This window comes from Stegodyphus dumicola, chromosome 6, assembly GCF_044657685.1.
Source record: "Stegodyphus dumicola isolate Sdum_Otavi_A_Nest chromosome 6, ASM4465768v1".
In the NCBI taxonomy this organism is placed as follows: domain Eukaryota; kingdom Metazoa; phylum Arthropoda; class Arachnida; order Araneae; family Eresidae; genus Stegodyphus; species Stegodyphus dumicola.
This window is the reverse complement of record NC_140773.1, coordinates 61,498,125-61,523,723: the sequence shown is the minus strand read 5'-3', so window position 1 is coordinate 61,523,723 and position 25,599 is coordinate 61,498,125. Positions and strand designations below refer to the sequence as shown.

Here is a 25,599-nt window from a genome sequence, read left to right as displayed (position 1 = left end):
TCAAAAGAACATTTAAGTGAAATATCATGATGATATTTTAATTAGACGATTTTTAAAAATTTATTATAATGCGCAGTTTCTGAGACTGCACGTCCCCTGTTATGCTTAACTTTTTCACCTCCCCTGTTACGGGTTAAATTTAGATTGTTTTTTAATGTCTTTCATAATTTAAACAAGAAAAATTGTAGAAAATGTTGATGAATAACAAAATTGAATCAAAGTAGTTCATTATATTTACAGGTAAATAAAAGACTGACCACATTTTCCCTCCAAACTATGACATCTCTCCCATTGAGAAACCCTGTTCTATCCAGTATAATAACTAAACTTCACCCTCTCATTCTGCAATGTTATTAATCAAAATACCCAATCAGAAAACCCTACCAATTTTAGAATAAAACTGGGGCCCTTGAGTAAATATAATAGATGAACTTAATTCTTATTTTATTATTTTTGCAAAGTGGAATATTTCAGTTTTCTTCTAAAAATATACCTAATTCTGTGTCTCAAAATTAGATTCACCCATTTATAATGTTAAGTGCTACTATACTTTTGATACGTTTCTCTTTTTACTCTCTCTCAACTGGCATTTTATTAATTTGATACTTTATCATTTATTCTGATAATCATGAAACAAAGTTTAGCAATGTTACTTTACTGACTCACTTAAGTTTACATATTCATTTCACAAACATGACAAAAACACATTTCAAATACAAATGAATGCTGGCATAAAAAGCACCTTTTTCAACAATACAGCATATATTTCAAGAGTTGTGACTTTTAACATCATATAAAACAAAGCTCATACATAACTGAAAAATATCTAAACACAGAGGTACAAATCATGATACATTCCACAAATAAAAGATGATAAAATAAAAATTACCATAAAACAAATATACACTTAAAGAATTATTTCATAGCAAACATGATCTTCATTACATTTGCAGATGTAATTTTAAAATTCTGAAGAAAATTTTTGGCTGCTAACCTAAAAAACAGAGCTTATATTTCTGAAAGAAGTTTGAACAGAGAGACGGGAATAAGTTTAGAATGCAGAAATATATAATAAAGTGAAAATGTGATGGGCAATGAAACAAACATACACTTGAAATTATTTCTTAGCAAATGTGATCTTCATTGCATTTGTAGGTGTAATTTTAAATCCTTGGAGAGCATCTTTTGCTGCTGAGCTAAGAACTTCGTTTTCAAATTCAACAAAAGCAATATCATGTCTTCCTGGAACTAGACGAACTTCTTTAAAACCTGGAAACCTGAGGGGGGATAGAAAAGGAAAAAAAGAATAAGCAATTTTTTACATTTAGAAAAATTTGATTTTGCTTTAATGCAGAAAATGTTAATTTCTTTTAATATTAACCAGATATTTGTAAAAAGAGAACATAACTAGACTCTCAAAAGGCTAAGTGATATTAGTAAGGATAAAATAAATAAAAATTACGAGATTTTTTTTTTGGGGGGGGGTGTTGGTAATGAGAATAGACATTACAATTAGGAACTCTAACTTTAATTCTAGAATTTAGATGTAATTTATAATTTATGCAGATTAAACAAAATTACACCCCTTTTGAATGTCCCCCTGCCCATTGTGGTTAAATTTCTTAAAATTCATGAACTTTTTCTTTACTCTCTTCAGTTCTAATTCTAAACCACAAAATAAAATCTTTTTGTTTAAACATAACAGGCATAAACATTCTATGGAAACTGACTCATTTCCTATATTTCAGGACTCATTATACACATAAATCAGGATTGTAAGGAAACAATTTATAGTAGTGGAATATAATTACTTAGGAATAAAATGTTCCCCATATATTCGATGCATAATTTTCCTTTCTCTCTCTCTCCCTTCCCCTTTTTTAATCAATGCTGTTTAAAATCAGATAGCATAAAAATACCTTAAAATTCACAAATCAAAATTATTGCAGAACCAACATCAACATTGAATTATTGCAGTCAATGATTAGAATACTTACTGATTGAATAACATGGACAACATCATTTCATTTGTTTCTGCAGGTAAATTAGTGAGGAAAAGGATCTGGTTTGGAGGCTGCTCCATTGAACGAGCTGCTTGCTGAGATGCTGCTGCAAATATATTATACAATGATGAGACTATATAACCGGCAAAAAAGTTGTATATCCTATAATAATACAGGCTTACAAAATGTGCTTATTCGTCAAAATGTCACTCATATAAAACATGCAGAACTTGAACAAAATCAAACAGAACAAAAATCTCAAATTTTCACATATTAGTTTAGCTATTAAACATCAAGTTATTTAGATGGATCAAATGAAATATTTATTTAGTTTTACTAATAAATGTACAAAGCAAACGGATTAAAGTTTAAGTGGATTGTTTAAAAATAAATGGATTAAAAACATAATTATTTAAAAAGGTCTTAAATTGCTTTGCAGTACCAATGCCAGTTTGATATTACGAGGGCCATCCAGGAAGTAGATTACGTTTCCGTCTGTGTCCGCTAGGGGCGGGGCTAGCGCGGCCATCTTGGGGTCAGAGCGTTGCGCAGCTCAGTCTGCATCTAGCCGTGCTAGTGAGAGGTTCGTGCTGTGCTCCGTTCAGATACTGTGACGGTTTGAAATGTCTGCGTTAATTGAAAATCCCGCGAGCTGCGAGGTGCGCTCAGTAATAAGGTTTCTGACTGCAAAAAACTGTAAACCGATAGAAATCTATCGGCAGCTTCGTGAAGTGTATGGGGACAACATTATCACTGAAGGTGGAGTGCGTCAGTGGGTCATAAGATTTCAAAATGGCCGAACCAATGTTCACGACGAAGATCGAAGTGGGAGACCCAGCATAGTGACCGCCGAACTTCTCGAAAAAGTCGATGCTAAAGTCCGTGAAAATCGAAATTTCACAATAACGGAACTTTCTTTGAGTTTTCCACAAATTTCGCGAAGTTTGTTGCACGAAATCATCAGCGAAAAGCTTGGTTACCACAAGTTTTGTGCAAGTTGGATTCCAAAAATCTTGACAGAGGACCACAAAAATCAGCGAATGGCTGCAGCGTTGAACTTTTTGGACGCTTACCATAAGGATGGTGACTCTTTACTCGATCGCATCGTTACTGGTGACGAAACATGGGTGAAACATGTGAACTGTGAAACGAAATTGCAATCAATGCAGTGGGGGCACACAAGTTCTCCCCAAAAACCCAAGAAATGCATGCAAACAATGTCGGCAAGGAAGATGATGGCGACTGTTTTTTGGGACAGAAAAGGTGTAATTTTGGTGGACTTCCTGGAAAGAGGCACTACAATAAACTCTCAAAGGTATTGCCAAACTCTCCAAAAACTCAGAAGAGCAATTCAAAACAAGCGCAGAGGAATGTTGAGCTCTAAGATCTTGTTGATTCACGACAACGCCTGGCCCCACACGGCAAATGTCACTCGTAAAGTTCTTGAATCTTTTAAGTGGGAGTTGTTTCCTCATCCGCCGTACAGTCCCGACCTGGCACCGAGCGACTTCCACCTATTCCCAGCAATGAAGAAGTGGCTGGCTATGCAGCGTTTTGATGACGACGCACAGCTGCAAGAAGAGGTAACGAAGTGGTTGAAGGCACAGGCGGCCGAATTTTTCGACGAAGGAATTTCCAAGCTCGTACATCGCTACGATAAATGCCTTAATTTGTATGGTGACTATGTAGAAAAGTAGTATTTGAGTGTGGCTTTCATCTGTATATAATAAAATTTGTTTCCTATACTTTGTTTATTTTTTTATTCCAAAATGTAATCTACTTTCTGGATAGCCCTCGTATTTAGAAATATAGATTACAAAAATGTTCTTTAAACTCACCTATTAAAAACTGGATATTAAAAATTTTTATAAATTTACTCTGAGAAATCTGTTTTGAATGCACATTCTTTGAAAACACAAAATTCATTATTTTACCAAATCCTTTTATATTATACAAATGTAATAATCAACTTCATAAATAAAGACTATTAATATTCATTTTCAAATATTGATTTCAGCATATTACTTTGAATATATAATTCTAATTATAGTTTCCCCCCCTTCATAATACACATAAATAAAAATTTTGAAATTATTCCAGACAGATCTTAAAATAAATATTTAATATTTCTAAAATCAGAAACATCTTTTTATTTCATATTATTATATGAAGAGTTTTACATTGACAAACTCAAAGAAGTACTGTATATTTTTGTACACAAGCCAAGAATTTTTAGCATTTTTTACTATAGAAGTTTGTAGATCAGTTTATGTACGAGTTTAAAATTATCTACATATACCATACATTTCTGAATAGAATCCAATCCATGTATAAGATGAGCATGTATTTTTTCCCCTTCAAAAATTTATCTGAAATTGGGGGGGGGGGAATATCCTGTAACATTCAAACAGACCAGAATGAGGGCGAAAATGTTGCAACGCAGGTAAAAATAGGTGGAATATTTTGCAATCACATCGCAGTTAAATAAAACACCAGTCTAATTTTATCTTCAACCGTGTCTGTTCTGCCTTTCACAGCCTTGAAATTATTTTCTATTATGGCAGTAATTTCTCTTTTGATTTTCTCTTCACCTCCTTTTATACCTTCTTTAACAAATTCTTGGCCAGCTTTTATCTTGTTTTTAACGGAGTTGACGGCTTCTGTCAGCTCTTCTTGGTCTGCTTTCATATGTTCTTTGACGGAGTTGATGGCTTATTCCATCTTTTCTTGGAATGCTGCAAGGGCACTCACCAGCTGTCTTAATTGTTTTTCCATCACTCTTGTCACCAACATTGAAACCCACTTCTGACACCAAAAAGTGTTGCTTGCATATGGGTTCAAGAGATTGAATGCACACAATTCCAATGACAGGTTCATAAAATTTATTTTATCAAAAGAATTACTTCAGGGTTCTGGAATTTTCGACAAAAAATTCTCCTATAAATCTTCAGAGTATCACAGAATACAATCAGGACTGACATTTCAAACTATTAAGAACATTAAACACAATGCAATGAAAAGCGCAGCTAAACAGCGAAGCTAAACCACAGATAGTACTAGGAACTCCCGCTGACCTAACGGCTCACAACTACAAATGAAAGCAGATGCTCTCTCTGGCCTTGTACAATTTCTATCCAGCCACCAAGATACTTCTAGTACTTTTTGCTTCTTGAAATTACTGGAAGGCAGTATGAGGGCAGAATTATGGTTACAGCTAATACAGTAATTAATTAATTTTTTTCAATTACAATACTTGTTTTACTGTGATTCAGGGACCAGACCAAAATGTTGTCAAGTCTGGTGACTTTTGGCAATTTTCTGCAAAATTTGAGGACAAAAATTAGTCACCAAAACAGTTGTCAGCTTGGAGATATCTCGCCAAATTAACAAGATACCTATTATTCAATGTTAACTAGACTGTATTCATTCTTTTCCAGCACAGCTCATCTTTCTAGATTTTCATGTTGCACTACACAGAAAAATACAATTCCACGTATAAATAACTAAAATTATCTATATGTGTACAAAATTTATATAACATAAATTTATCAGTTTCATTACTATTCTTGCCAATAGATGGCACTACCTTCTTGTTCGCTTTACTGCCATAGAGTATAAATACGAACGCTATGCATGCTACTTTCTGCAGATTCACCTTGGACTCAGAGTGTGAAGGAGCTTCTGCTTCTCGTTCTGTTTTTTGCTGCACTCATTTTTGTGGACTTCCTTTTGCTGTTAGTAAGTTTGTGCTTTGGCCTTGGCTAAGAGCACTGTAAAATGGCCTAGCAAACCTAACAGCACAATCATGTGCCTATTTTTTCTACAAACTCTGCTCTTTACCAATTGAACAATCATGGAAAAGCTCCAACTTTCTTGGAGTGCTAATCATGGAGTACGAAGTGAGACATGATGACAAGCCACTCACTCATAAGGAGAATATGAAACTATGAGTACTTCACGGTTTCAGAGCCACACTCCATAAAATGACTCTTAAAAATGGAAACACTGATGATAAGGAAAATACACCTGCCAGAGACCAACCGGAACCTAAACGAGTTATGACCAACTTGGCTGTGGAATCTATGATAGTAGACGAGACACGACCTAGCAGTAAACACTCACTCAGTCCCACGACTGAATTCGATATTCTAGTCGCTAAAAGATTTTCCTTCGTTAAAGAAAGAACTCCATTAGGCATGGACAGTTCTGATGGTGGAAATAACACAGAAATTAAGAAATCTGTCTGGAAAACTAGACGAATGCATAGGAGATGGCATACCCCTGCTATAAACCAAAAAAGTAAAGAAAAATCTATGAATTCCGCTCCTCAGGAAGAGAAACCACGCGATTCGTAAGCCATGATCCAAACTGCTTCTCAACAACCAGTCCGCAAGGCCGGTCAGAAACTTGCACAGAAAGTGTCAGATGACAGACAGTTGGCTCCACTGCAGACACTACATGCAGAAAAATCCTTAAAAAAAAAAAAAAAAAAAAAAAAAAAAAAAACTGATCATAGTTAAAAACAACTGATACACCTGGTATGCTCAAGTCACACAATTTCAGTGAGAATGAATAAACTGAAATGATTAGAGATGGAATTAAAATACTAGTGCCAAACCCCATCATTTACAGACAAATGACAAAAATACTCAGAGATGAAGGAGTAACTCATTCCCGTTACCCGAAAGTAAAAATATAAAAGTGGTTATTCAAAGCTTACCCACCTACATCAAGATAGAAGATATATAGAACGAGTTAACTGAACTTGGGTCCAAGTAGAATCTGTACATCAGCTCACAAGAAGTAGAAACGGCGAAATAACTAAGCTCCCGCTTTTCCTTGTCATTCTTCCAAAAATATAGAAATCTAAAGAACTTAATCAAGTGGAACACCTCCATCTGATGAAAATTAAAGTAGAACTCTACAAAGAAAGTGCGGGACTCCCTGTAATGTTACAAATGTCAGACGTTTCACCACAGGAACCATGAACAGAGACGTGTCCAATGAGGACAAAAACATGAAATGCGGCAGTGTCAAAAGAACCACATTTTCCCCCCAACTTGTACAAACTGTCAAAAAGCACATTGCAGCCAACTTCCGTGGGTGCGAGAAGTTCTCAAAATTAAAGGACACTCCCAAAACCAGGACTTATGCAGATTTGTGACAAACAAATCTTATGCAAGCACTGTATCAGAGACTTCCTTTTGAAAAAATTACCGAGGCCAAACAAGTATTAAAAGGCCTTATGGATCTGCTCTCGATAATCCAAAAATTGTCAATTTTTAGCATCAACTCAATTATGAAAAAAGATTCAGGTACAGACTCGTCCAGTAAAGAAAATAATGGACCAGCTCACAGTTAGATGTGCCCAATCTGCATCCTGATATGGAATGCTTGTGGTCTCCACAGCAGAGTTTAAGAGCTACAAAACTTCTTTACAGATTATGATATAGACATAGGAATAATTACTGAGACACACACTTCTGCTGGAAAGGGACTGGCAATCTTAAACTATGTCTCTTATAGATGTGATCGAATTGCTCACCATGGCGGAGAAGTACTAACCTATGTTAAGAGGTTCTACTAATCCAATTTAATTAACGTTAAATGGGAACAAAAACTGGAAATTGTTACTACTTGTGTCACCCACCTTTCCTTCAACAACATCTACTTTCATGTAGCATATACAATGCACCTAAAAGCAAGCTCTCGCCTGAACTTCTAGCAGAACTCTTTCCAGAGGACAACTCCCATCATCTCGCTGCTGGTGACTTTAACACCAAACACAAAGACTGGCTGTGCAGCAATGTTCATGGAAATACTCCCCACAACTTTGTACTGAACAGACCCATAGTACTCCATGTTATGTACACTGTGAAAAAAAAAAAAAAAAAAAAAAAAAAAGAAGGGGGACAGTTCTATATCTCTTGTTCTACTGGGCTGATTGATGAAATTCAAAGTGCACTTTTCATGTATCGAAAGCCTGACTTAGGATATATATCAGATTTATATATAGTATTATTCCAACATAGGTATTTTGACACAAAATCGGATTTATTCTGAAATAACATATAATTTTTTCTCGTATTTCGATTCTATGACTCAAATTATGCCTAGATATTAAATTTTATTTTTTGGTGAGAAATTTAAAAATTTATTTTGGTATATTTTTTTCAGTTTGCACCAAGAATAATTCACTTGGCAGAATTCTTAATTTATAGTAACCTACTTACTTTCCTTTTTTTTCACTGATGCACGAGAGAAAGAAAGGTCAATCGTTCAATCTTTCAAAAAATTTTACCAAAATGCATAAACTTTTGTTGTTATTGCTTATACACCAAATTTCAAAATGCACTAAATTGAAAATTCCTGTATATCTTAGGACATTTTGAATAAAAAAATTCTGACTTTTTGCAGATATGCTTAGAAATACATCTACTTTAAGATGATGTCAAAAATTTCAGAACTTATAATACAAAAAACTTTTTGAAAAATTTAAAATAAATCATAAATGTGCAAATTATGTTTAGATTAAGCCTAAATTTTGAATTCTGAAAGAAGGAATCAAGTAAGCTTAATTAAAAATAAAGATATTAATAAATATATATCAAATTCAATTAACAGAGGTGCTAAATTTTTTAGAGCTAATTTAAAAAAAAAAAATACTCACGTGACTTTTACAAAATTTGGCATAATTTGAGTCATAGAATCGAAATATGGAACAAAACTGGCATTCATTTTAGAAAAAGTCCGATTTTGTGTCAAAATACCTATATTAAAATGATGCTATATAAATCTAATACATATCCTAAGTCGTGCTTTCATGACATGAAAAACACAACTGAATTTCGCCAATCAGCCCAGTAGAATGGGAGATATAGAACTGTCGCCCCCCTTTTCTTTGAGCAGTGTACCAGGGGAATTCACTTACTGCCCAGGCAACCCCACTTATTCGGATATTCTGGATATCTTAATTACAACAACTTCCATTCCAATAGCGATGGAAGTAAAACATGAACTAAGCTCTGATCACATACCAGTAATTGCAGTACTGGGAGTCTCCAAACCTGAGTCACGTGAGCTTAAAAACAGTCATTGATTGGACACTTCCAAAACTTACTATTTGATAATTCTCCGGAAATAGGATGTTTAAAAACTAAAAATGATATTAACTGTGCAGTTAAAATGTTTACTACTTCATTATAGAAAGCGCTTGAGGAAGCCTTGGAAGTAATACCAGCTTCTGAAAAAATTCTCAAACTTCCTGTGTTCATCAGGAATGTGATTAGAGAAAGAAACTGGCTTCATAAGAAATGCATCCTGACATGGAACACTGCCATCAAATGAAGCATTAACAAGCTTAACAGGGAATTAGAAGCCATAAGCAGTATCTCTGGGAACAGGACATGGAAAGTTTAAGTATCACTGATGGATCCCTTTGGAGCACAATTAAAAAATTCAAATAAAATTATTCCTGCAATAGACCTATCTCTATTGATCAAATTTTCGTTCGAATGAGGAAAAATCTTAAGTTTTTGCAAAATATCTACAAGAGTAGTTCTCTCCCAACTCCTGGCCTGCTGACAGCCAATCAGAATTAAGCACACTCTTCAAGGTCTGTGACTAGCTAAATGCTCCTACTGCTTGTAACATCTCAACTCTGACATTGCCAATAGATATAATAAGGAATTAATCAAACGCCTTAAAATTAGAAAAGCTCCTGGTAAAGGTGAAATCTCCAACTCAGCTATAAAAAATTTTCCACTCTGTACAATCACCAAGTTCTCTTCCATCATCAATGCTTGTCTCTTCAATCCGTGTTTTCCTAAGGACTGCAAGCAAACAAAAATAATCACGATTCTGAAACCTGGCAAAGATAACAGTAAAACTGAGAGTTACTTTTTGCCGGGGTTAGGAAAAATATTCAAAAGAGTGCCCCTGCATAGAATGCAGAAATATTTTCATTTACTTTTGCCTGAGCAATTTGGATTCCACAAGGAGCTAACAAGCAGTTCATAAGAATCACATAATTTGCCATGGCTGTGCTCCACTCAAAGCTCAATGTTGCACTCCTCATGCTTCGATGTGGCCAAAGCATATGGCATGAGGGGGATCATCTGTAAACTTATTGACCTTCAATTCAACCGAGAACTTATTCTGCTCCTCCACTCCTTTCTGTCAGATCGAACTTTTCATGCAGCAATAGGAAAAAGCACCTCAGGTGAATTTTGCATTTCTGCCGGAGTCTTGCAAGGTTCAATTGATTGAGCCAATTTTGTAGTTATATTATACGGCAGATTTCCCCAAGCCTCCAAACAGTGCATACATACTAACATGTTATGCTGATGACAAAACGTTAACTGTAAAATCCAACATTAATCATGTGATTCATAAACTGCAAGAACAGATTCCTATGATCGCAGATTGGTGCCACTGCTAGAAAGGTAGCCATTAATCTAAAAAAAAAAAATCTCAGCTCCTGATTACCAGAAGGAAAAAACAAAACACTGCTCTCAAAATCAACCTGTTTTTCTTTGGAGATCCGGTAAATACTGTGAAACAGGCAACATATCTCAGAGTACTACAGAAGGAACATCTCACACGGAGTGATCATATTAATTACATAAAAAAAGGGAGGGGACTCTGCATCATGAATTCCTACACCCAGTTATTGACAGACAATCCAGATTAGACGAGGCAAAGAAGAAATTAATTTATACCTCTACCATCCGACCCATCCTAACATATGCTTTTCCTGCCTAGGCGACTGCAACAAACAAGGATATATGTAAGTTACAAATTGTGCAGTCCAGATTCCACAGAATAATGACAGATGCTCACTTTTATGTGAGAAACGATCAACTTCACTCTGACTTAAAAATTGATTACATAGACAAAGTCCTAAGAAAGACTTAGCAAGTGGTTCTTCTCTAAATCCATGAACTGTGGAAACTCGGAACTATTTTGATACATTTCCTTATGAGTTACTTAACGAAGACCGCTAACCTTCGATCCTTAGCAGCTTTTATGCTGAACCAGAACTTTCCCACCTGATATGGATACTGTACTTGCTGCTTTTACTTTTCTGAAACTTCAGAAAAATTTTGTAAATAATGTAAATATTGTACATAGCTTCTCTTTCTCTTAGTTTGAATTTTCATGTATTTTGCTTTAGCAACTCAAGACATAGCAAAATTCTATCAGATAACTTCTCCATATCACGTGACAGTGCATACCACCCCGCGAGCCTCACAGACCAATCAAATGGAATGCAACAGAAATGCTGCTTATCATGTAACAATAGTCATGCCCTCTTGCCTACCTTCACCTCAACGCCCAGCCAGGGCTCATTAGTTCAGAACTTTCATCATCCTGTGTCGCATCAACATTACATCAGAGAGCCGGAACACGTCATGCTTTTTTCACACGATAATCATGGCATACAAGTGAAACAAGGGCTACTTTGCAATCTTGCTGATTTCTTCGTTTCTGATGCAGAGGGACCTGTATCTGTTTGCCTTCAAAATCAATTTGTTGACTAAATCTATACCAAATACAAGGTTGTTGCTTTACTAATTTTATGTTTCACTCTGGCATGTTTCTCATATTTAAAACAAAATTTGTTGTAAAAATGCAGACAAATAAGAATGAATGGGAATACAAAATTGGTTTAAAAAATGATAGATAACATTCACAATATGTGTATGGTTCTTTTATTGTTGGCCCTCAGCCAAATTTTCATATAAACAACTGGATATATGTCACTTTTTCAGTACTTACAAGTTCTACCTTAGTAGAAGCTGCCAAATTTTCAGAATGTGCCAAACTCTAGGAACTATATGCATAACCCTTTTTCATATCAAAATGCTCATTACAGTTCTTCAGTTAAACAATGTCATTTTGTTGTATTTCAAGTTATAAAGGTTTTTATAGACAAACCATGGCATTTTTGGGGGAGGGGCTTCAATTTATAAACATGTGTTAGCAAACTTGTCAGCAATGGAAGAAACTGAGGAAACATTTCTGCACTTGGTAGATAACTAGTGCACAATGCCGAGTTTGTGCAATTCTCAGGTGATTTTTAAGCAAAAACCGCACTACTGTTTCAACAGCATGCCTGCCATCAGAAAACAACTCCTTGCTAAACACCTAAATGAAGTAGAACTGGAAATCTATCCCCTCCCCCCCAAAAAAAATCTTATATCAGAAAAAGATGCATTTGCTAGAAAATGATGCATTTGCTGCAGCTTTAACATATAAAATCCCTTCGCAGTTGATTGGAAAATTATGTAGTATGCAATCACATGCTCGGCAGAATAGCTTCTATTGTAGAAATAAAACTTATTTTTATCTTCCTCTAAAATAGTTTTCACTATTTTGTTAGTTTCTGCCCCTATTACCAAATCTTCATCTTTCTTCTGATTTTCAATTTCACTATAGACTTCGGAATTAGAAGACAAAACAAAGATTGGATTTACAAACTTGCAATATCTTTGAACAGACCATAAATCATTCATTGCAAAACATGAATTAATGAACTATGTTAGAACTATGTTAAGAACATCGAATTATGGCAAAATGAATTGTAAAAAAAAGCAAAAATTCTTTGTTAAGATCCAAAGACAAAAACATAAATATTCATTCTTCACAGGATAAACTCACAGTAATCAGAAAAATGTTTCCTTTTGTTGAGCAATATTTTTTCTTTTTTTTTTTTTAATTATTATTTTTTTTATTTTGAGAAATTTGTGTTACTTATATTTTGTAGTATTATTTTGAGAATTGCCAATTTAATTGCTCACATGTGCAAAAATTACTTTATTTTTCACACACCCATTTTTAACCCCTTCGAACCGGGTAGCGAAAACACGTGCTTATCGCGGAGGCCGGCAGTGTCTTCCGCGAGCGTCTCTCCAGGGCCGGGGGCTTTTTTGCTAAGCCTAAATCCATGAAATCTCCGAAGTATCAACGCATTGTTTAATAATGCTCTATAGAGTATTTAAACAGCTTATGCTTTATAGATATTTTTATATATATACTTTAATTACCTTATTTCTACATTACATTCCTTGAACTCGTAATAACTCATTTGCCGTTTTGGAGGACTTTTCCGGGAATGTGAACAAACGAAGCATCGTCGTCTCATTTTCTTATCAGTCTCTTCTGAACAAAGTTTTGGAAAATGTCTTTCAGTTAATCTTTCAGAATCAATATCAGAATATCATGATCAATATCTGAAATATTTTGCATCATTTCTGCTATTTCATGCTTTGTTAAACATTTTCGATGCTTCGACATTGAAACGGTAAAAACAGAAAGAATTCACGTCTAACAAGATCTAATTATTTTCTAAAAACTGAACTGTAAACCGAAATACTCAACGCTTTAGCGCATATAAAACTTCTACTTACAATAAACAACTACCACGTGCGAATAAAGTGTGATTTAAAGAGACGTCATAAATCACGCCATTCGGAAACATTTAGTTCCCCGTTTGTTTATATAATCAAAAACACGTGTATGTGAGTCATGCTTCTCTCATTTCGAGTAGAAGGTCTAATGTACATGTATCTGAAACCATATGGACATACAGTGCCATCTTGTGACAGAAATTATAGTTGGAAAAACGTTCCAAGGTACTGACACAAATACATGACAGTCGGTAGTAAACGCAACAATGCTCTGGCACACCTGCATGTCGGCCGGTAGATAAGTGTGTTCGTTGTTGGCATGTATACGTGACAGCCGGCGCAAAGGGGTTAACAGCGAAAGTAGTAACTGCATCTCCTTCTCTGTTTATTTTAGGTATTTTAGGTACAACTTTAAATACAATCTTTTATCTGAACTCTAGAAGCATTTATTTCTTCTTTAAAAATGCAAGGTGTGGGTTCCACTGGTCGAGGATTCTAGATAAACATCTCTTTAAAGATAGCCAGCGTATACATACATGTTTCAAAATTTAATGAAGCTGCCCCTCAGCTGCTAAATTTAAGAGATGACAGGTGTGCCTCATAATCTGCAAATCTGAAATTTCATCTTTTAAGATGCTTGCAACACCAGTCTTCAAGCCTACCATTACAGATGCATTATCGGCAACAAGTGCTAAACAGTTATGCAGAGGAACTGCATTTTCTTTTTAAGTTTTAACAATTAGCTGTGCTATATTAAAGGCCTGTTGAATAGCCTTCTAAAGTGCCGACAGAAAGTAAACTAGACTCGACTTCTGAAGACACTAAAGCAAAAACAATTGGATACAGTTTTGAATCGATATGGTTTTGTTTCCAACCACAGAGAGGCAGAATGGAACTGTTTTAATGCTATCAGTAACTAAAGATTTATTTTCTTACCCATTTCTTTAACAATTGCAGCTGTTTTGGTCCTTGCACTTAAGTATTTCTTAGCAATTTCGATATTGGGAAACACGTCGGCCCTTCCACCATGCGAAATTGTAAAATCACGATGACAAATGGCGCACATTGCAAACGTACGACAGTGTACGATTTTTGAGAAGTACATGAGTACTTTACCTCTTTTTGCAAACATAACTAAAACAAAATATCATAATTTCTTAAGCTATTTCTCAAAAGTAATATGCACTCACACTGCTCAGCGGTAATATTAATGAAATAACAACATTGATCATGCTTTGTGCTCACTGGCTAATATATACCAGATGACACACAATGGTGCTCGATGCTATATGGAGAACTAGAACATGAAACAATGTGCTTTTAGACACCACAAACCACTTTTTTTTTCTTTGGTCCATATAATAAAGTGTTAACCCTTTGCAGTCGTATGTCCACTCTCGGTCACCAAAGCCTTTTTACCGTTCCAGTCGTATGTCGGCTCTCAGCCACCACAGCAAGGAACTATACGAATCGTATACTGTATGCATTCATATATCAGTTTACACTTTTCCTATACGAACCTCCATGCCTAAAGAACCTATTCACGAACCAATATGGTGCTCCATAAATTGGAGATAACGTAATCTAATCTAAACAAAAGTTCTGACCTAGTGCTCGCCATGCAAGACGCTGTGGCGAGTCAGTCGTCTTTTGAACGTAATGAAATCGGCAATGTTCGATGATATCTTGTAGAATTCCAAAGAATATTTTATAAATTGTATTTAACAGTAATTAGACATTCTCTCTTCTTAAAATATTCTAAAATAATTTCCCAAAATTCAGCTAGAAGAGAAAACAGGATACCTATGTCACATTTTATGTTCGTCCGAAAATTGGTGGCACAATTGGTAGGTGATTTTCGTGACGGTGCAGATTCAAAACCAGGAAGACCATCAACCTCCGATAAGGAAGAAAGAATGGAAAACAGCATGGTGAAAATTTAAAAAGTAAAGATTGTAGTGCATATTCAAACAGAAAGATTAAGGGTGGAAGGCACCAAACCAATTATTTTTCTGATACATGCACTCGAAAACCTGGCCAGCATGTTGGAGAGTGTTTTGAAAAATATCACACGAAGGAGAATTATAAAACATAATTTTTATACAAAAACATATCACTAGATTAGTGTATTGAATAAAGATATATCTAAAGTTCACAAAAGAATTACTTAATCTTGTTTATCCATCGTAAACTTGCGTGTTATGTATCCCTGCTCTATTGACGGAAATTAATTCCGACCAGTACGATACCCATCTCCAAATTTAATTCGACCGCAAAGGGTTAAGCTAAGCTACATAAAAAATCACGAGAAGTTTCAAGAATATGACAACGTTTGCGAAATATGTTGTAAATCGGGTTGGCAGGAGAATGGTTGGCAATACAGAGAGCTGACAACTCTGCTGTTACCATTTATTGAACATTATTATTTTCAGGCCATTTATATTATTCATTCTAGCTATTTTTAGAAATATGAAATAATTTCTACAATAAAATATTACAATAATGAATTATACTGTAATTATGAAGCAAATTTCAGAATATTAACAGCATAAATAAAACTTTTTACCTAATGAATAAGTAAGTTATACTCATTCAAAATCAGCTCATTACAAAATGGTAGTTTTAAAGATTATATTTTTAATGTTAACTGTAAAAAATAAGCAAATAAATAAAAAATAAATAAATAAACTGTAAAAAATAAGCAAATAAATAAAAATACAAAAAACAAAAATTTATTTTACCAGTGGAACGTGTTGGATGAGCAGAAAGTGTATTGGAAACTATGCTCTGAACCATGGCTCCAGAAGCAATACCAGGAAGCAAACCTGGTTTCAGTGCTGCTTGATTTGCTTTGGCTTGATCTTTCAATGCCTTCTTTTTACTCTTCTTTGAATCAGCAGTTTCAGTAGCAAGCTTGCCAGGTGGTCGCTCAACATATGTCCCCTTTACTTTTGCAATGACATTAGAATCTGTTTTGGCATACTGGATCCTCTACATTAAAAATTACAAAATGATAAAATGTAGAAGCAATATATACTGCTAAACTATAAAACTATTACTTCTATTAACAAATTAACACATTTATGTTTCATACACATAAAAACTAAATACTTAAAGTTTTCATTTCTACCATGAATTCTTGGTGAACTTATAGCATTCCTTATTAGTACAGTTTGATATACATTGAACAAATAAAATGAGCTTTAAAGTTTCATATCAGGGAACATGATCTTATATTAAAAAAAGTCTAATAGTTGTCACGGTGGTGATAAGGGAGCCAGGTGTGATGCTTGGTCCAGGTTAAATCCCTGAAAAGGGAGGGCTATTTGTAAGTATATAATACATTAATTAGCAACTTGGGATCACTTAAAATACTGCTCAGCTAAAAATTCTTTTGAGGTTAGAGACAGGGAAAAGAGGGATAAGAGTTATTCAGATTCCTCTCTGACGATGTTCTGCATCATAACTGGAATAAAGCTTCCATTTTTCATACGTATTATTGAATTGCCCCTTGTGGTGTACCCTCAGCAATGTTATTGGTGATGAAATTGCAAAATACTTAATGGATTTTGGCCATCCATTACGCTGACCATGTCTAACCATTCAATACATTAGTAAGTAGTTACATGATACAATTATTTTTTCTAAATAACTGGTGATTTTTTCTTGAGACAATGTCTGATACAACTCATTAAATGTTTCGCAGTGAAGAATGCAAAGTTTTTCAATACCTGTCATAAAGTAACCTCTTCTCTCTTCATTTGAGGTCAATCTCCATCACAAAGTCAGACAGTTCCTCAGCCCTTTTTCAACAATTTGTTTAACTTGCAAAGGCTCTTTAGCTTCTTCACTATCACTGCTTTCATTGTCTGCTGGTGTATTAAAATCACCCAGTTCTTCATTTGTCATTTCACAATTGTTATTTTCAACTAATTCTTTGATTTCTTCTTCTTCCATATCTGGAAATCCTTCACCATCTATTGCTTTTGTATGATACTTGCCTTCATTTTCAATTAATGGAAATCCTTTAAAGTTGACAATTTCTGGCCAGCCCTGATGCCAGCAAGCATTCATTGTTGATGAATCCACTTGTTCCATGCAAGTTTAATCAATTTTATGCAGTGACTTATGTTGAATTGCTTCCAAAATTTCATTAGTGTCTGGTGCTTTTCTTTGTCTAGTACTAACAAAAAAGGGGGAAATACTAATAAACTTCCTTAGAGAGCATATTATATTTATATTCACAGATGTAAATATAATATATTCAGAGTATATTTAGAGATGTAAATATAATAGGCTCTGAATGTTTTTACGATTCCTAGATCCATTGCTTGAATTAAGGAAATGATGTTTCGAGGAAAAGAATAAAACCTTTACATGTGGATGCAATGTTATGAGGGCTGCAACACCAGATCCTGCAGCAATTTCAAGAATTAGAATTCTAAAACTCAGGTTTTGCTGTACTATGTCATATTTAACTTCTTTAATGAATAAATTGAATCATTAAAGGAAGTTATCACAATATGGATGATGCTCTGCAGCTTAAAGGACAGGATTCAAAATTTCACAATGGAGAGATAAAATAGAGACAACTAACATAATGAGTACACAAAATTGCATTCCACAAGTCCATGTTCAGCAAGGGTTTATTGTACACTGGTTTGCAGTTTCTTTCACAAAACAATTTATCTTTTTATAAAAAAATTTTTAAGAGAACTTATACAGTCAAAAGTCTTTAATCCGGACTCGCTGGGACTTTGGTGATTCCGGATTATCGGTTTTTCCGGATTATAGATCATCAGTTTAAATCTGGAAAGATGGCATGCAGAAATTATAAAATTAAAAATATGAAACTGTAATTTATGAAATAAAGAGCAATTATGATCTAAAGGGTATCAAAATTTACAAAAAAAAAAAACTTTATTTGTTTACTTTATTAAACATTTCTTTCAATGCGCGCATGCGTAAAGCATACATTACGCATAGTCGAAATTAGAAAATTGCAACCAGAAAACTATTTGATGTGTATTCATGATATTTATAATGACAAGGAATTTGATTTAAATCATATCAAAGACGGAGTACATCGAGATGAAATACTACATTTAGTAAGGAATTATGAGCCGAATAAAATAAAAACATCTGCCCTGAAGATAAGGATAGTGCTGACAGATCAACTTCCAGTTCATTGCGTGCCGTGCCATTCCACCCCCTGCAGAGCAGCGTGAAATTGATAAACATATTTCGGAATGAATTCGTGGTTTTGCAGCTGAGGATAGTGGTTGGTAAAACCATTGAAACTAGTCCTGTGAAAATTTAAAAAATCAACCCTGATTTTTGTTGTTTGACTTCTAAATATTTCGGAATGATTAGAGAATCAAAGGATATGTCTTTATCCATTTTTTGAAGAATTCCACTTTTTGTTTGATGGACATCGAAACTTGCTTTCGCTTTCTAGATCCTTTGGTAGCTCCAGAATCGGAAATTCTTTTTGACATAATCGAAAGTTCAAGCTTACTTTTATAAAATTGCTCTAACAGTCTGCAAAAAATAATAAGCCAGATCCAATTAGAAGATTAAGGAACAACGCAATCTGCAACATTAACTGAAATAGATAATTAGATAATTTTAGCTTAGCACATACTGTCCGTTATACATTAAACGTACATACGTAAACGTATTATGCGCATACATAAAGGTTGTTATACGCATGCGCAGAAAGTTTGTAGCTTTCAGGTCCAGATTATAGATCATTCTGGATTAAAGACTTTTCACTGTATAATATTAAAAACACTTAAATATACAAACAAACAGTACTAATAGTATTTTATTTTCGTTTTCAGTTATTCAAAGATATTGAAAATTTAGATTCAACTGAAATAAAATTAAAACTACTTACCATAGGTTTATCATAAAAAGGAAATCCCTGCATTGAACGGAGAGCATTTGTAGCACTGTTGATATCCTTAAATGCAACAAAGGCCTGACCCCTCATTTTCATTGTTTTTAAGGCTACTATATCCAAAATTTGACCGAACTGGGAGAATATAGCAAAAAGTGACTTCTTCAATTCTGAAAAGTAAAAAAAAAAGTTTATTTATATTATTAGATTGGTTGAAAAGTTGACTTAAATTTCTTTTGTTTAATTAAAAAAAAAACTTAAAACATAAATATTTAATTGAATTATATACATTTTCGTGAAATATAAAGAAAAGAAGCCAGTGTTTGATTGCATTCAAAATCGATATAATTTTATTAAAAATCTATGCCTTAATTAGGTTGCTGTTTTACTTAATTTTAAATTTTACACTGGCATGTTTCTCTTCCAATTTAATTATTCATCACTTTTTTAACTTCTTAATTTTGAATACACCTCTTTATATATAATTTAATTATTTATTATTATCATTTATATTTTGAATTTAGCTATTTCACACAAAATATTTCACATAAAATGATAATAGATACATAAGAGAGATGATAATAATAAAATTTAACAAAAAAAAAAAAAAAAAAAAAAAAAAAAACTGATATGGACACCAGAACTTCCTTGTATGCCTATTAAATTTTACAAAAATACAGGTACTGAATACAGAAAAGAAAAATGATCAAAATTAAAAGAACCAGCTGCTTTCATCATAAGAATTAAAACCTGCTACATATGAATGATAGTACAATGATACAGAACTTTTAGCCAAGCCCCTATAAACTGAAACAGCTATGAAATATTAAACATAATTCAGGCCTCTCAAAAAATTAAAATCTACAGTACAAAGAGCAAAAACAGTCCAATATCTGGAATGATTTAAAAATCGGACCACCAGCAACCCTGTCTTTTTAGAATATTTTTTGGGGATATGCTTTACGCATTTGCATATAATGCTTTTTCATACTAAAACATGTGGAGAGTCATGATTATTAATTTCACTTCAGCACTAAATAAAATATCTCAGTATTTAAGATAAAATTATTTATTAGCATAAATCTGTATGATTAATAATTCAACTCCATAGCCACCTTTTTATTTGGCCTTAAAATACAGAGCTTCATATGCTTGGCATATATCTCAAAGTGAAACATTTTAGGTTGAACAGCTTGACACAGCCATGTCTAAATACAGTACAAAGTCTGTAATCCGGATGTCCATAATACGGAAAGATCTATAATCCAGACCTCAAAGCTACAAACTTTATGTGCATGCGCGTTTAATTTATAATGGACGGTATAAGCTAGGCTAAAATTATCTAAGGCATTTCAGTTAATGTTACAGATTGCGCTGTTCCTTAATCTTCTAATTGGATCCCGCTTATTATTTTTTCCAGATCATTTTCTGTTAGAACAATTTTATAAAAATTAAGCTTGAACTTTTGATTATGTCAAAAAGAGATTCCAATTCTGGAGCTGCCAAAGGATCAACAAAGCGAAAGCATGTTTCAATATCCATTGAACAAAAAGTGGATTTGCTGCAAAAAAATGATAAATGCCTATCCATCTCAAAATTATGCGAGAAGTATGGCATTGGAAAGTCCACTATATATGACACAAAAAGGAACGTTTTGAATTTTTTGTGGAAGCATCTTAAACAACTTACATTGAAAGAAATGTTTAATAAAGTAAATAAATAAATATTAAGCTTTTTTTGTAAATTTTGATACCCTTTAGATCATAATTGTTTTTTATTTCATAAATTATGATTTCATATTTTTAATTGTATAATTTCTGCATGCCATCTTACCAGATTTAAATTGATGATCTATAATCAGGAATCGGCGAAGTCCCGACGAGTCCGGATTATAGACTTTGTACTGTATATATTTTTTTGAATGTTAGTACTGAATACCAAAGAACATGACAACCTTTTATGTTGACACTGCCCTAGGCAACAAATACAGACTTCAGTTAACTGTGCTGTGAAGCATTGAGTGTTCTGACAAGGAGAAATTTAAGAGATTAATTTCTGTATTAAAAAAAAAATCTGATGTGATACTGCATGACATCCTTGCATGGCCTACTTAATTAAACACATTTTTGCTGCACTTCATTTAAACTTCTTTCCACCCTTATTAGGTGACCTCACAACCCATTCATAAAATCTTGAGCTGCTATACTAAAAAAATAATTTGTTTAAACATGTTTAAATAAAGTGCAACTAATGGCATTGCCACATTACAGTACTTAGTCATTGAGCTTATTATTGTGCTAGCTATTATTATTGCACTTAGTCACCAAAACTGGCAAACTTATTTGCCCAATCTGTAAATTTCATATATACTCAATTTATATAAATTAAATGTCATATAGCAAAATCAAGTAATAGAATTGTTCTTATAAAATTAGCTTTGTATTCTACATCTATTTCTAATGTATACAGAACAAAATTTTGAACAGTACATGCATAGTATAAGTCTGACTATCGGGTATTCAACTAATTGAAATAATTTTCAAAATAAATTTTTAATGAAAATTTATGCAAACAGGATTACAGCTTGAATCAAACAAAAAATGTCGCCAAGCAGTACAATTTAGGGCCAATAATGGATAAGGGTGACGTCATAACCCAGTCATAAAATTTTTGCCTTGGTACCCGATTAATTCTCCATGATTCGATTTAATTTTCATAAAAGAAAGAATTGTTATTTATCCGTTTTTCAATAGCATTTTGAAAAAAAGTATTGAAACTGGAGATTTGCTTTCAACAGAATATCACTCAGTACAGTATTTTTAAAATTATGGGGTTCTGGCATCAAGAAAAGTGCAATGTATGCAAAAATGGATATACAAAACATGAAACATAAAGACAAGCAATTTAATTTTTTTTATGTATTTTGAGCCATAACATGTGTAAGTTGATTATCTACTTAAACAAAGAGTGATCTGTTTCTTCAAACTTTTTCCAGAATGATTGGTGCAAGTTTGGCGAGATTTTTGACATTTTTCATGGTCAAAAGAAATTTGCAATCGAATGTGATGATTTACTTTGACATTTATTTTTTTTACTTTCAAAATCTCACACAATCTAAATGTAAGCATTTAATATTCAAGTTGATAACATATAAAAAAATGACTCTTTTTATAATATTACATGGTAAATTTTTCTTCCATTTACTTCTCTTTTCTACTGTGAATTACATTTCTTACATGCTCAATTATTCAGAAGTGAACATTTCCAAACTTTTCGGATAGTTGGGATTTTACTATACATACATCTCCTTTAAAAAAATTCACTTTAAGCCCGTTAAATTTTGCAAAAGAGACCTCCATTAGGAGCTTTTCTGGTTTACAAAAGGAATCCATACAGTATTTTGACAGAGCTTTTCAAACATTTTCGTGAAACTCTTGGTGCATCAGAATTTATTTACACATACCCAAATTCAGAATGGCACTTTTCGATTACTTGAACCCCCAAGAAAATCACAAATTCAATAGCAGCTTCACTCAAATGTTTGTCTGGCATTTTTATGACTCAAGGTAATGTTCTGCTAAAAAATAATTTTTTAAGAAACATTAAGTTTTTAAACTATTTTATAAGAAACATTAAGTTTGGGGAGAGAAAAAGGTATACTTGGACAATATTTACATTTTTACAGCTGGCTCAGTACTATTCAAATCTTTTCTTCAAAACATCTTCAAAGCAATATTTTTCTTTTAATCAAACAACATGCACAATTAGGAGAAAATTTGTGAGAAATAATAAGCCTTTCCTTTTCCTATCACAGGAAAGTTTTCTCATCACAAGAAGGTTTTTAATTAAAATGTGTTTCATTGAAACCAGTGTCTCTCTTAGCTACATGTAATATTTTGAAACTGAACTGAAAATGTTTCACCTGAAACTTTGTCTCTCGTATGATTTCTCCAAAGAACTAATTTTCACATAAGTTGAACAATCAGATATCCCCAAAGCAAAAAATCTGAAATATTTCATTTGATGTACTGCTGAGGATAGCCCCTTTTAGACATGATGCCAGTTTTATTTGCCAAATAAATACAGTAAGATAAGCTGGAAAGTGGCATCTTGCAGTTCCTTCCTCTCTGCTTTTTGTTTCTGTATGTGAAATGAGCACCCAAAGTCATTTACAATGTTGTGTGTGGATGCCACTTTAAAGGTTCACAAAATTATACTTGTGGCTATCTTTTTTAGCACCTGTAGGCAGCTTCTTGCAGTTAAGACTGTTACAGTCCTTCCAGCTATTTGAAAAGATTGTAGTTCCAGCTTTGAAGAACTTTTGGATTTCTGCCATTTCAGGGTTCATACACATTTTTGCACATGGAAATTAAGTACTTTTAAGCACTATTGGTGAAAAAAATTAAGGATCTAGGAGCAAAGGGATCGGAATAAATCCAATTAAAAATATTATCTATGCCAGAACTTCACTTTTGTAATACCATCCTAAAAATATAATAGATCTGTAAGTAGGATGCATTATTATTAAACATAACTTTATTAACATAATTATTTATAAATTTGAGAATAAAATAAACTTTATAGATTTATAAAGTAGTAATAAGTATTTTACACTTATAATAGCTGAACATATTTGAAAGAAGATAAGTGATATTATATTTATGATTTTTTTACGTCTCGTTTCTGTCTTTCACAGTCTAGAGGTTTAGTAAATAGCTGGTAGGTTTTACGTCAAGTGGCATAGGTTAAAATGAGAAGTAAAATCATAATCAGCATGATTCATAACATATGACTGTTTGTTGTCACTGCTGCTGCCTGCCTAGAGAGAGAGACCTGCTGATAAGTACAAACCAGAAAGGCCAGATGCAGGCAAGGTTGGCAAGTTTTGAAAGTTAGTAGGGCTCTGTCTGAAGCAGTTAGTGTCCTAGATTCATGTGGAGTTCCAGTGGTAACCCAGTTACTTTAGTTATTGGAACCTTAATGTTCTTTAACGTTCCAACAAGTCACTAAAGCACCAGATATGTTAAGTTGTTTGGTATTATTTTAAGTCTCACAAGATGCGAAGAATAAGTTTTAGATGAATTTTTATAATTTTGCATTTTATCTTGTGACCACAGTAAGGATTAATGCAGATTATTTTTAATTATTTAATTTTTAAGGGTAAGCTGTTAGTTTTAGATAATTAAATTAGGTAGTTAAATAACCTTAGTTATTATGGATTTACATGGTCACTATTAAATTTTATTTAATTTTTAAAATATTTTTCAATTAAGTCCTATTAAACTCACAATCTAATAAAATTTCACAGTTTAAAATACATGTAGTTCATGACATTGATTCTTAAACGATATTAGAAAAATTACACATTTTGTAGCAACAACAGTCAACAAATTATTTATGCATCTTTTTAATTTGAAGTCTTCCCAGACATTTTGGATAATTTATATCAATTTTCTTCTCTTTAAGCATCTTTTCTAGCAATTAAAAATTTTCTCAATACACAAAGCACTGTTCTCGCTAGTTTCTCTATGAGGGTTTACCTGCTCTGGTAAAAGTAAAATAATCCCCCGCCAACAGACATGAAGCAACAAATTATTGCTATGTTTAAAAGTAACTACAAAGTCAAACAAAGGTTTAAATAAGACTCTTATTTAAAAAGAACTCAGAACATAAAAGCATACTCTTATGCTAAGAAAATCAATTACAGCTCTTGGTGATGTAATTAAAGGAGAAGAGTCAACTCAAACTAAAAAATGTGGACTACTGGTCAAAGACTATACAATTTAATTTAAATTTAAACTGGCTCACTAACTCTATTGTCATAACAAATTAAAATGTTGACAGCGATAAGTGCAAAGATGCATAATTACAAATTATCAGAGCTGGCAGCAACTAATGCAGCGTGCAAGCGGAGGTCAGAAATACACCCTGTGTTACACTCCATAAACCTCAGTTTAAAAACTAAGTGGTTTGCATTTTGGTGAGGAAACAGAAATGGGAAATTATAGTGAAGTCTAAAATTATAAACAACTGGGAAATTTACATAATAATAACTCTGCATATCTTTGAAGAATAATTTTCTTTCTCTTTATGCATTCAGTTTCCTTTTCCTTTTAGAATTTTTGGATTTAATTAAAGATTTCTGTTAAAAAAAAAAAAAAAAAACTAAATGCATTTAGAAAATATAGAAAAAGCTGCTAATTTTATTTCTTTAGTAATATTAACCTTCTGAAGAAATATGAAATATATATGGTAAGAGCCCATTACAGACCTGGTGTGGCAG

At 33.2% G+C, this 25,599-nt stretch overlaps 1 protein-coding gene across 1 annotated transcript in view; it reads right to left on the bottom strand.

Annotated features, from left to right (window-relative positions):
- Positions 1–639: 639 nt before the first annotated feature.
- LOC118197327 (U1 small nuclear ribonucleoprotein A-like) overlaps positions 640–25,599 on the bottom strand; it is a 50,273-nt gene continuing 25,313 nt past the window's right edge. The window contains exons 2-5 of the mRNA XM_085818352.1: positions 19,314–19,486; positions 16,156–16,405; positions 1,998–2,109; positions 640–1,277 (exon numbers count right to left, since the gene is read on the bottom strand). Coding sequence (XP_085674478.1) covers positions 1,118–1,277; positions 1,998–2,109; positions 16,156–16,405; positions 19,314–19,486 — 695 coding nt within the window. The 3' untranslated portion in view covers positions 640–1,117. The remainder of the gene's footprint in view (positions 1,278–1,997; positions 2,110–16,155; positions 16,406–19,313; positions 19,487–25,599) is intronic.